The sequence below is a fragment of the Neomonachus schauinslandi genome, chromosome 3, assembly GCF_002201575.2.
Source record: "Neomonachus schauinslandi chromosome 3, ASM220157v2, whole genome shotgun sequence".
Taxonomy (NCBI): domain Eukaryota; kingdom Metazoa; phylum Chordata; class Mammalia; order Carnivora; family Phocidae; genus Neomonachus; species Neomonachus schauinslandi.
This window is the reverse complement of record NC_058405.1, coordinates 53,583,175-53,595,882: the sequence shown is the minus strand read 5'-3', so window position 1 is coordinate 53,595,882 and position 12,708 is coordinate 53,583,175. Positions and strand designations below refer to the sequence as shown.

General features: G+C 41.5%; 1 protein-coding gene across 3 annotated transcripts in view; it reads left to right on the top strand.

The window, feature by feature from the left end:
• The window catches only part of ENOX1 (ecto-NOX disulfide-thiol exchanger 1), a 210,923-nt gene that overhangs the window by 183,772 nt on the left and 14,443 nt on the right, over positions 1 to 12,708 (top strand). For all 3 annotated transcript variants that reach the window (XM_044913177.1, XM_021697871.2, XM_021697870.2), the window contains one exon: positions 5,058 to 5,160. In XM_044913177.1, coding sequence (XP_044769112.1) covers positions 5,058 to 5,160 — 103 coding nt within the window. The remainder of the gene's footprint in view (positions 1 to 5,057; positions 5,161 to 12,708) is intronic.

Genomic DNA, 12,708 nt, shown 5'->3' with positions numbered 1-12,708 from the left:
AAAATATGCAGGGAATGATCCCAATCTTTTGGTACTGGCTGAGACCTGATTTGTGACCTAGGATGTGATCTATTCTGGAGAATGTTCCATGGGCACTAGAGAAGAATGTGTATTCTATTGCTTTGGGATGGAATGTTCTGAATAGATCTGTGAAGTCCATCTGGTCCAGTGTGTCATTTAAAGCCTTTATTTCCTTGATGTTTTGCTTACATGATCTGTCCATTTCAGTGAGGGGGGTGTTAAAGTCCCCTACTATCACTGTATTATTGTCAATGTGTTTCTTTGATGTTATTAATTGGCTTATATAATTGGCTGCTCCCATGTTAAGGGCATGGATATTTAAAATTGTTAGATCTTGTTGGATAGACCCTTTAAGTAGGATATAGTGTCCTTTGTCATCTCTTATTATAGCCTTTGGCTTAAAATCTGATTTGTCTGATATAAGGATTGCCACCCCAGCTTTCTTTTGATGTCCATTAGCATGGTAAATGATTTTCCACCCCTTCACTTTAAATCTGGAGGTGTCTTTGGCTCTATGAGTCTCTTGCAGACAGCATATCGATGGGTCTTGTTTTTTTTATCCAGTCTGATAGCCTGTGTCTTTTGATTGGGGCATTTAGCCCATTTACATTCAGGGTAACTATTGAAAGATATGAATTTAGTGCCATTGTATTGCCTATAAAGTTACTGTTACTGTATATTGTCTCTGTTCCTTTCTGGTCTATGTTACTTTTAGGCTCTCTCTTTGCTTAGAGGAACCCTTCCAATATTTCTTGTAGAGCTGGTTTGGTGTTTGCAAATTCTTTTCGTTTTTGTTTGTCCTGGAAGCTTTTTATCTCTCCTTCTATTTTCAGTGATATCCTAGCTGGATATAGTATTGTTGGCTGCATATTTTTCTCATTTAGTGTTCTAAATATATCATGCCAGTCCTTGCTGTCCTGCTAGGTCTCTGTGAATAGGTCTGCTGCCAATCTAATGTTTCTACCATTATAGGTTATAGACCTCTTTTCACCGAGCTTCTTTCAGGATTTTCTCTGTCTCTGAGACTTGTAAGTTTTACTATTAGATGTCAGGGTGTTGACCTATTTTTATTGATTTTGAGGGGGGGGTTCTCTGTGCCTACTGGATTTTGATGCCTGTTTCCTTCCCCAAATTAAGAAGTTCTCTGCTATAATTTGCTCCAATATACCATCTGCCCCTCCTTCTCTCTCTCTTCTTCTGGGATCCCAATTATTCTATTTCGCTTTATGGTATCAGTTCTCTCGAATTCTGCCCTTGTGATCCAGTAGTTTTTTTTTTTTTTTTTAAGATTTTATTTATTTATTTGACAGAGAGCACAAGTAGGCAGAGGGAGAGGGAGAAGCAGACTCCCCGCTGAGCAGGGAGCCCGACGCAGGGCTCGAACCCAGGACTCCAGGATCACGACCCGAGCCGAAGGCAGCCGCTCAACCGACTGAGCCACCCAGGCGCCCCCGGTAGTTGTTTCTTTCTCAGCTGCTTTATTCTCCATCATTTGGTCTTCTATATCACTAATTCTCTCTTCTGCCTCATTTATCCTAGCAGTTAGAGCCTCCACTTTTGATTGCACCTCATTAATAGCCTTTTTGATTTTGACTTGGTTAGATTTTAGTTCTTTTATTTCTCCAGAAAGGGATTCTCTAGTATCTTCTATGCTTTTTTCAAGCCCAGCTACTATCTTTATAATCGTCATTCTGAACTCTAGTTCTAACATCTTACTAATGTCCATATTGACTAGGTCCCTGGCAGTCTGTACTGCCTCTTGTTCTTTTTCTTGAGGTGAGTTTTCCCATCTGGTCATTTTGTCCAGAGAAAAATGGATGAATGGGGGGGAAAGAAGGGGAAAAAAGTAAAAAAGAATATCATCAGGCTGGTGAATAGAACAGAGCCACACACTAGATTTTGGGTGTATTTTGGTCTGTTCGAAGAAACTGCCTCCCAAATTTTTAAAGACATATATATACAAAAATAAGGGTAAATACAATGAAGATATGGATACAAAAATAAGGGTAAATACAATGAAGATATGGAATATGACTAAAGATGAAAAGTAAAAAAGATTTTTAAAAAGGAATTGATAAGAAGTTGGTTGGAAAAAAAAATGATCAAGCAGGAAACTAGAACAAAGCCATACACTAGAGATTTAGGGTATATTTTGGTCTTTTAGAAGAAACCGTATCCCCAAATTTTAAAGTGTGTGTGTGTGTATAATATATATAGTAATCTTATTATAAAATGTTAACTACAACGAAGCGATAGAATATCACTCTAAAAATGAAAATTAAAGATTTTAGAAAAACTCAATAAAAATAGAAAATTAAAAAAATTAACTTTGAAAAACTAAAGAATCATGGGGGAAAAAGCCATGAATTCTATGTCCTGTATTTCCCTACTGCTGGAGTTCTGCCGTTCTCATTGATCAGTAAACTTGGTCTTGGCTGGCTGTTCTTGCTGATCTTCTGGGGGAGGGGCCTGTTGCCATGGTTCCCAAATGTCTTTGCTGGAGGCGTAATTGCCCCACCCTTGCTAGGTCGGGCTAAGTAATCTGCTCAGGTTTGGTCTCGGGAGCTTTTGTTCCCTGCAAGCTTTCCATACAGCTTTGGAGGCCGAGAGTGAAAATGGCGGCCTCCCAATCTCCACCCCGGAGGAGCCGAGAACTCGGGGCCCCACTCAGTGTGCCCCCAGAGAAAAGCAGTCAATCACTCCCGTCTCCCTGGTCTCTGGCTGCACTCTGTGCTCACCCGGACTGTGAGCAAGCGTTTCTATCTCTGGCATCCGACTCAGTGTGGAGTCTCCCCAGATCTGCCGCTTGTTGGGTCCCTGTTGGAAGAGCAGTGGCCCGACTGTGCCGCGGATCATGGATTATGGCAATCCCAAGCTGAGAGCCCATTCCTCGGCTCCGTCTCTGCCGCACTCAGGCACCCCCGGTCTTTCTGTGACCCCGAGGGTCCTGAGACCACACTGTCCTGCAAGGGTTCCACGCCCTGCTTAGCCACTGGAGCAACGTCCCTCAGCGGAGCAGACTTCTAAAAGTTCCGATGTTGTGCTCTGCTCTCTCTCACTTGCCAGTAGCGGCTGATGGAGGCCCCCTCCCCCACCATCTATCCTCCCGAATATCGCCTCGGATTCACTTCTCCGCATGTCCTACCTTCCAGAAAGTTGTCGCTTTTCTGCTCAGAGAGTTGCTGCTATTCTTTTCTTTGATCTCCTGTTGAGTTCATAGGTGTTCAGAATGGTTTGTTACCTATCTAGCCGAATTCCTGGAACCAGATGAAATTTAGGTCTCCTACTCCTCTGCCATCTTGCTCCTCCCCACCCCAGATCACCCTTTCTTGGGTTCATTATTTCTTAAGTGATACCATCATCATCCTAGGTACTACCTTTCCATCCCTTTCTTCCTAGACCTCTGCTAGCCCTTAAAATACATCCATTTGGTATTTCATCACAGAGGGAATTCCTATACCTTTCCTGTAACTTCTGAGTTCATCTACATAAATCATTGGGTTTATTTGGTTTTAAAATTCTGGATTGTGTTTGTCCTGGGGCTGGTTCCCAAGATCCCTTTTTGGAAGTGTAAGAGCATCTTTCATTTCTAACGGTCTTTTATATCCAGCCGGCTCCAGCCTTGCTATGGACCATTCCTTAAGCCCTTTCTGACCCCTATCCTCATGGGCACACTACTGCTATGAGCCTCAGGCCTCACTGGTACCCTCTTAGCCAACCAGCATCTTCCTCTGATCTATTATCACATCACTGTGATTCCCTTAATTCCTTACCTTATACCCATCTACACCTCTTACTCTGTCTTCAGCAGGTAAGACTGACCTTTAGAGGAACCTCCAAAACACTCACCAAATATTACCAATTGCAATTTCTTAGCAGAGCCTTCTTTCCTGGCAATTTCTAATTACCCCTGATTTACAAAGTAGCAGCTCGTAGTTTAAATTCAGCTTGTAGAACTTTTGTGATTGACGTACACTGATGTTTTTATTTTTTCTTTTATTTGAATGACTTCAGAGGGGCTTTGTGCTCTTTACATGCTCAACATGTTCCCAACAATTTCCTATATTCTTTTATCTGGCCAATTTTACTTATTTGTATTAACTAGATCAATATCTATAACCAGTTCCAGTCCTGGTAACACCTGCCAAATCTTTTGCCCAGACCTTCTCAGTTCTCCTTTGTCCCTCCCTACTAACCTCTAGACTTGTAGCATCATCTAATGGAGTATCCTTAACTCTTTGCTCAATATGCTCATCCTTCTTTGAGACCTATCTTTCAGTGAGAAATTTTTCTCCAAAACTGAACTACCCTAATGATTCTAACCCATATATATACGTCTCTGATCATTACATTTGATTTTCTATTAAATCATTCTCCATTCTGAGTCCTAATACAAGTCTGGGAGAATGAGTTAGATGTTTTTCTCTGTTTCTAAATAAAATAGACCACAGAAAGAACTAAGAATAGTTAAACTTCAGTGTTCCACGTGTTATTGGTTTGTTGTACAATTCTTCATTTTTAGTTTCCAAAGAAAAGAATTTCTCACCGTTTGCTTTATCTACCTTCTGCAGTTGTGTATAAGGACATATACTCATTCACCGTAAACACTTCTAATAACAATCCTATTTCCCCACACACTCATACAAGTTACTAGCATAGTTATATAAATCAGTTTGTACATGCTTTGGGGGAAGTTTTTTATATTTGAAATAAAAACATGTTAAAGTAGCTACAATCAAATTGTTTTTGCTAACAGAGTTTAATCAAAACATGGACAAAAACCTAAGATAATTTATGCCAAATTTGCCACTTTTGCATAGTTACGTGGTTTGCTGGGAGTAGCAGCTAGGAACCTAAGTTTTAGTTATTACTTTTCTATTGTTGGGCACATAGATCAATTACTTATAAAAGCTGATGTTCAGTTACAAATGGAAGTGATGACCTTTTTTTAATAGAGATAAAAAGACCTGGTGGCTTTTATTGAAATGCACAAAATCTACATGCATGCCTATATGGTTTTTGTTTTTTAACCTCAGGAAATCAATGTGTTGACAGTCGCATTGGTCAACCAAGACCGAGAGAACAATATTGAAAAAAGAAGCCAAGGCTTAAAATCAGAGAAAGAAGCTCTGCTAATCGGTAAGGAAATTGTTTTCCTCATCCTTTGTCTTAAATAATATTAAAGTAATTCACCTGAACCTGTTAACAATTGAAACAGCTTTGCTTTCTGGTCAGAAGTGAGATTAACTTCGTCAAGATTATATTATACTTACATTTCAAATTAGGGACATACAAACTAAGGGGTTTTGCTCTTCTGTAACCATGTGTATTAGTTGGCTATACAACATAAAACTGATTATAAGACGACAGATTAATTTGCATCTCACATGTTGCAAATCTGAATTCCAAAATTTGGACACATAGCTTCCAACTGAAGGCCAGGTTGCGTCCTGTCTGAAAGTTCCAAATCAAGCCAGATCCCCAGATTCAAGAGAGGATGCATCCTGAGGTCATCCCTGTAATGCTGATGATATAGGGACATCTGGACTACCACTGCTAGACTAATCCAGGCTTCCCTGCCCAAATTTGGATCCATTTAACCAACATAAATAAAACAAGCTGGCAACTAAGGAAGGGGAAAGGAAGGAAAAATTTATTTGCCCCACAAAATACAACTAAGTTGGCATTTTTTTTTTTGGGTGGGGGGAGTGGTCTGGACCAGAGTCAAAGCTCTAACTGGTCTCTTTTTGAGAGTCCTCATGAGCAGATCCAGAAGTAGTACTTATTCTCACAAGGAAGAGTTCTTGAGGTTATGTTGGTGATGTGCCTGGGACTCCACTTTAAAAGCTGGTATGTTTAAGGGCTGTCTCCAAAGTCCTCACTCTGTGATGCACAGCATTCATTCACGCTATGCCTTGGCACTGACCCTGGTGTGGGGTTCCAAGTTTAAAATGGTTCCTCCTTGGCACAGTTAAGAGTGAAGAATGAGGCTGTTGTACATGTGAGACAAACTGTTCTTCTATAGTTGGTATTCTGGCAGAAGTAACACCTGGTTACATTTTCTAAATAATGCATGCACTCACCTCAAAATGACAGGTACACCAGGGCCTGTAGAAGCTGGCAGAGGAGGAATTAAATTCAAGATAGTCCAAACTTCATCCATCATATATAGATTTTTCAACTACAGGGTTACTGAATATGACATCAACTTAGAGATACTCCAAGGAAAACCAATTATTTTTTTTTCTCTCTGATGATATACAGCTGTAATAACGTGCCATGCACAGGTTTCATAAGACATGCTGATGTGTTATCAGTTCCAGGAACCCAAAATGAACTTGTATGTAGTTGGCAACTGGATTTTTCTTTTTTTTTTTTTTTAAGATTTTTTGTTTATTTATTTGAGAGAGAGAATGAGATAGAGAGAGAGAGCATGAGAAGGGGGAGGGTCAGAGGGAGAAGCAGACTCCCTGCCGAGCAGGGAGCCCGATGCGGGACTCGATCCCAGGACTCCAGGATCATGACCTGAGCCGAAGGCAGTGGCTTAACCAACTGAGCCACCCAGGCGCCCTGGATTTTTCTTCTATTGGAAAATGTGTCAAACACTGACAACTATTTCTCTTTTCCTAAGTGTGACAAAGTTGTGATCTCCCCCATGATTTTGGGGCATGAACAAAGCACATGATGATCAGCAGTAAATGTTCCTTCTCTAAGTATGAATAATACAGACCACTTGAAGCTTAAAAAAATGGGAATGAGTCCCCATTTTTTAAATTTCATGCCTCTCATAAAGATTGCTTCTCCTTGTATGTTCTACTTGGAGAACACAGTTCACTTACAATGTCTCCTAAGTAGTTACTACACACACACATTTTTTTCAATCAGCTACCTCAAAATTTAAGAAATGATCTGCTTTACACAACACAGGTTAATAGGAGTAGATAATTTAGTATTAGAAAATTCAAAAGTGTATTAGAAAGAAAAAATTTAGTCGGAATCTTCAATAAGAAGCAGGCACAACCAACTCTTAAGTTTTCCAAGATTTTTCCCCTCACTTTTGGTCTTTTGAACTGGTTTACCTGTATTAGCATTTGACACTTCTTTTGATCAATATATGAGAAGGGAGGCTAGAGACTCAAGTTTTTGATTAAAATAAACTTGGGAGGTATTTTTCCCTTCATTTCTCCATTACCTCTCTACCTTGATATTTTATCTTAATCTACCTTAAAGGAAATTTTAAAACAGATGTGCTCCCCACCCACACCCTCCCCCCAAATATTGAGGTACTTATACTTCTGTCGTCAGAGAGAGTAATCATCCAGTGGAATGACAAGGTAGAAAAGAGTTTCTAAGACTGGCAAAATGGATCCTGCCAGTAAGTGTGCCTCTCTGCTAAGTGAGTTTGGCCATCCATATTTTGTAGAAACCTGAATGCTGAGACCAAAAAGACTTCTCCTGCAGCTTCTGGAATTTAGTTAAATGTTGTGACAGGGACAGAATGACAGAATGTGGATTCCAAACTGCTTTGGATCAGGCTAGACAGAGAAAGAAGTTTCTGGTGCTGGGGATACTCTTTTCTGAAGAATACTTGTAGATAGAATGATTCTGGGAGTCCCCTGGACTTCTGAATCTGGAGAGGTCAGGAATACTCTTTGCAATCTCCCCAGAATCTTCCCTTGGAATAATTAAACCCATACAGATACAGGGTATAGTGGGCCCGCTCCAAGTCAGCCTAAGAAGGCCAGGAGCATAGCAAAAATCTCCCTTGAACTGGAAATACTTATTAGCAAAATCTTTATCACATCTGGGTACCTATAGTATATGCTATATGCAAATATATTCAGATAACACCCTCTTAGGACACACAAATGTTACATAAAAATGCACAGTGGCATAAATCTTGATTTCCTGGAAGAGAAGCAGGGAGTGAAATAAGCTATTCAAATAGATTCCATATATAGAGACCATAAAACTGAGGCTAGAACTTCCTAAACAACAAGTAATGCTAATTATTTGTGATTATTTGTGACACTAATCTAGCTGGGCAAAAGTATGTATTCTTCCTACACATTCTCATGTCCTTTTTATAAAACTGGAGTCTTTAAGACATAAGGTAGATACATAACAGAAGATCAGTGGGATTTCACTGGTATTATTTGGAGTTTTGCAGATTTGGATTCTGAGTCCCTTGAGAGTTCAACCATTCTGCTTAATTTTCTGCTTGACAATTAATGGGGGGATCAAGTGCTGTATTCCAACTCAGCTAAAAAGATGGGCCCTTAGAAAGGACTTTATTATTGTGATTTCTGGATTATTTTATAACCAATCCTTGTAAAGACAGGTTAACATGTAATTAGACCTAGAAGAATTACATGATTATGGAGGGCAATACAGGGGACTATTTTATAGCTTACAACTCCATGGTAGTTACACATTAGGTCAGCCTGATGTTGCCTAGCATCTAAGCCCGAACTCCTAGTCCTCTTCACATTTGGCCTACACATTGGATTTGGCATGTACTGACCTTATATGGGATAGAATGAGACAGTACTTTTGATTTAGTACCAAAGCTTTGGAAACCACTAGCTATTGTTATGAAGAATGGATCAAAAGCATTTTTATTGATAGGCAAATAGCTCAGAAGAGATGCCAGCAGTATTACTCTGGGTCTGATCACTCCACCTTCTCTTTCTTTTTAAGTGATTCTAATAAAGTAGATTTCCAATCCTAACAGCCCTGATTGGCACCCTGTCAATGCTAGTCATCACTCTAAATCCCATCCAGATACAGTCAAAACCTTCTCAACAACTGTTTATAAAGTATCTGTGCTTCAGAACTTCCCCAGACCCCTGAAAACCCTCTGCAAATTCTTAATGATAAGACAAACTTCTTTACAGATCACCCTGACTCTGACCCTTCTGTGGATCAGGACATACATACTACAGGGAACCAGGACGCTGCTTCCCATCAACGCCCCCCCCGCCCCGCCCCATCTCCATCACTACCACCGGTTCACGCATCTGTGCCCAACCAGTCTCTATCTGAACAGAAACGTTCCCCCTAATATATGGGTGTTAGGAAGCAGATGACTATAGAGAAACACACTTTTTAAAAAGGTTAAATGGTGACGTTTTGGTGTTTTCAGTGAATGGAGTCGAGGCTATATTTAGGCTGCACCTGAAAAAAGTAATCTGGGAAGTACGTGCTTCTCTGAAAGCTACTGACCATAAAGAAGGAGTCATTGACCTAAATCTTGTTTCCAAGACACAAATGTCCGTATCAATAAATCAACAAACATTTGTCAAGAGCCTACTATAAAAATTACCAGCCTTCATTGTGGAAAGGAATCATCTGGGCAGCTTGTTAAAAAGGTAGACTCTCTGCCCCCCACCCCGCCACACACAGATTGTGTTTATTCTAGAACTGACATCCAAGGTGATATTCAAACAGGCACTAACGGGACCATGTTCTGAGAACTACTTGCCTGTCCTATGCCTGAACCTGTGGTCCCCGATGGTAGTCGTCAGGTGATCTCTTCCCTCAAGAAGTTCATAGACTAGTGAGAAAGGAAGCAGTTAATGACGACAAAATATGGTTTGTACTAAAATCAGAAACCCCGAGAAAGGGCTACTTACACTACAGATGCCTTGTTAGAAGAAAGGATAGTCGAATGAGTCCTAAAGGAAGAATAGTTTCTCCAAAGAGATAAGGGAGTTGTCAAGGCCATTTCAGACATAAGGAACGAAGTACTGAAGGGACCAGATACAGTCTCAGGGGGTTAGTTAAAATAAGACTGACAGACATTTTAAATTTTTTCTTTAAATTAAAAAAAAAAACAAAAACTGTACAAGATCAAGTATGGTACTCACCAGATAAGTGGAACAAACTTAGAATCCCAGTGCACTGAGAAGCACGAGAGCAGTCACAGTGTTGGGTCTGCCTTCTAGCACTCACTCACAGCCTCGCCTCTCCCCAGTTCCCATAAACACTCTAGTGCTCAGCAGCTGTTCACAGGAAACTGTAGGCTCGTGGCTTAGTGGGAAACCCAGATTTCACAGGGCATCCTCCTGGCTGCCTCTCGGGTTCAGTGTCCATGAAGCCTTGTAGGCTGCAACAAGAGGCAAGAACATTTCAGGATGGCTTCTGGTCAGGCCTCTGTTGGCTGTCAGCAAGATAGAACCATCGAGAGACACAGCTGTTCCTCTGCAGAGCTGACGTTCCTAGAACTCCCTGGGAAGCCCTCTCCCCCAGCAAGCTGCCAGGCCTCAGGGTTTTCTGAAGTTCCCAGGAGACCATCAGCCAGTGTGGATGTAGGGAAAGCTAATCTCAGCCAGGACTTTACAAGCTGACACAGAGTTTGGAGTGAAACCCCAAGCAGCCTGAGGAAGGGGAGTCTATTCTGGCAGGATTCTATCTGACCAAAATGAATATATAAACCGATATTTTGTTCTCAACAGGTAACCAGTAAACTTTTTAAAATAGGAGTCCATCAGAGAAAAAGATGGGAGTGGGGCAGATTGGCCCATGACAAACCCCAGTACCTGATAATCTCTGAACAGCCCTCAGCAAGGGAGGCCCATTCTGAGTACTGGCAGATGGAGGCACTGGATTCACCGGGCAAATCACTGATCCACTGTGGATCTAATTCCTCATACTGAATAAAGTTAGGAGGTCTGACTGGATGGTCTTCTTCACCTCACTACTCTGTATAATCTACGAGCACTATCAGGAAAGCTGCACCGCCCCTTAGGCAGTGATGTTAGAAGGAAGCAGATGCTCATAGCCTCAGCATATGAACATGAGCTCTACTGTCCCATACCTTGAAAACAAAAGAAAAGGAAAACCTGTCTTGACTCCAGCAGCCCACTTCCCTGCTCCCCATCCAAGCATAATTCTCCAAAGCACTGTCTACACTCACAGCCTCCACTCCCTCTGTCTCCCTCCCTCCCCGGCCACTCCAGGATGGCTGGCACCCTCACACTGAAGCCGTTCTGTCAACGTGACCAGAGAACGTCATGTTGCCAGTTTCTCAACTCCCTCCATTTGTCATCTGCACTTCATACAGTGGACTCCTTACATCTTCTGGGCAGAAATACCTTCTTCTCTTAGCTATCATGACACCATTCTTTTTTATTGATCACTCCTGCTCAGATTCCCTTGATGAGTTTTCCTCAGCTTAACCTCTAAATTTTGGGCTTCTTTGGGGTTCAGTCTTGAGGACTCTTCTCTACCTGCATAATCTCAATGAACACTTTGGCGTCGAGTCCCTTTTGGTGGCCACTGACTCCCAAATTTATACCATCTCCAACTGCCATTTGGTATCTCCATTTAGATGCTAATGGACATCTCAAATTTTAAAAAGCCAAAACAGAATGCTTGATTCCCCCTTTTCTCTGCCCTAATATGCTCCTCCCCTAGTATTCCCAGCTGAGAAAATGCTACCACCCAGTTGCTCAAGCCAAATACCCAGGACTCCTCCTCCCAAGCCTTTCACCACTCACATGCGTTCCACCAGCTCCACCTTCAATGCCCACTGCTCTTTGGTCCAGATCACTCCTTACCACTTCAGGTCTTGTGCAGACACTTCTGAATGGCCTCCCAGTTTCCTTTTCATCTATTCACCAAACAGCAGCTTGAATGAAATTTTTAAAACATAACTGAGATCGTATCATGCCCCTACTTAGAACTCTAATGTTGGCTCCCTGCTGTTTTTAGAATTTAATCCACGCCCCTTAATCTGTCATACAGGGCCCTAAGTGATCTGGCTCCCTACCTACCTCCAAATGCATGCTGTACCACTCTCCAGCCGTTTGTTCTTGCCAGCTCATTTCCACCTCAGGTCTTTTGCACATTCTGTTGACTGTACCTGGAATAATCTTTCCCCAGCCTGTCTGTGGCTGGCTCCTTCCCATCTGACACAGGAAAATCTACCTTCACTCCACTTTCCAGTGTAAAATAGCACTCCACCAAGCTTGAGCCTGTTGCGTTTTCTTCACTATGTTTACTACTACCTGAAAATCTTTCCTTTATTTTTAATCTTTGTGTTTACCTCTGTAACTTACCTAGAATATAAATTCCCCCAGAGCAGGAACTTTGTCTGTCTTGTGCAGTGCTGTGCCCCTAGCACCCTGGCACCTAACTGCTGCTAAGGAAATGCTTAAAGAAGAGTGAATGAAGCAGTAAAAATCTAGCACTACTTGGCTAATTTAAATGCTGCTGCTTCCTTGGTCTTAGGACTAAAAAGGGGAATACACTCAGTGATTCTGATGGAGAAAGCTCAAAATGCTTTTTTACATGCCTGTTTAAATGGGCCTTTCTAATGAGGGGCTTGCCACAGGTTGCACAGAGCTGGTCTGTCTATATATATAGGTCTTTCTAAAGCACTTTTTAAGGCCCTGAAATATGCAGCTTTAAAGCTCAAGAGTATGGACAGCCTCCTCTATTCCTCTTTTTATTTTCTTAAATTAGCTACTTACCCTTGTATTTTCCTGGTTGGGAAACCCATCCTTAAATATGGAGACTTCTGCTTCTCCATGGAAACAGCCAAGACCAATGACTGAGTCAGTCCCTTTGGAGAGCCACCAGTCCAGTTACGGCTAAGTTCTCCACCCTCAGTTGCTGGTGTGTTTTTAACCAAGCTTTTAGGTCCCTCCCAGAGGACCATAAAATAGTCTCCAGTTTCTGGGT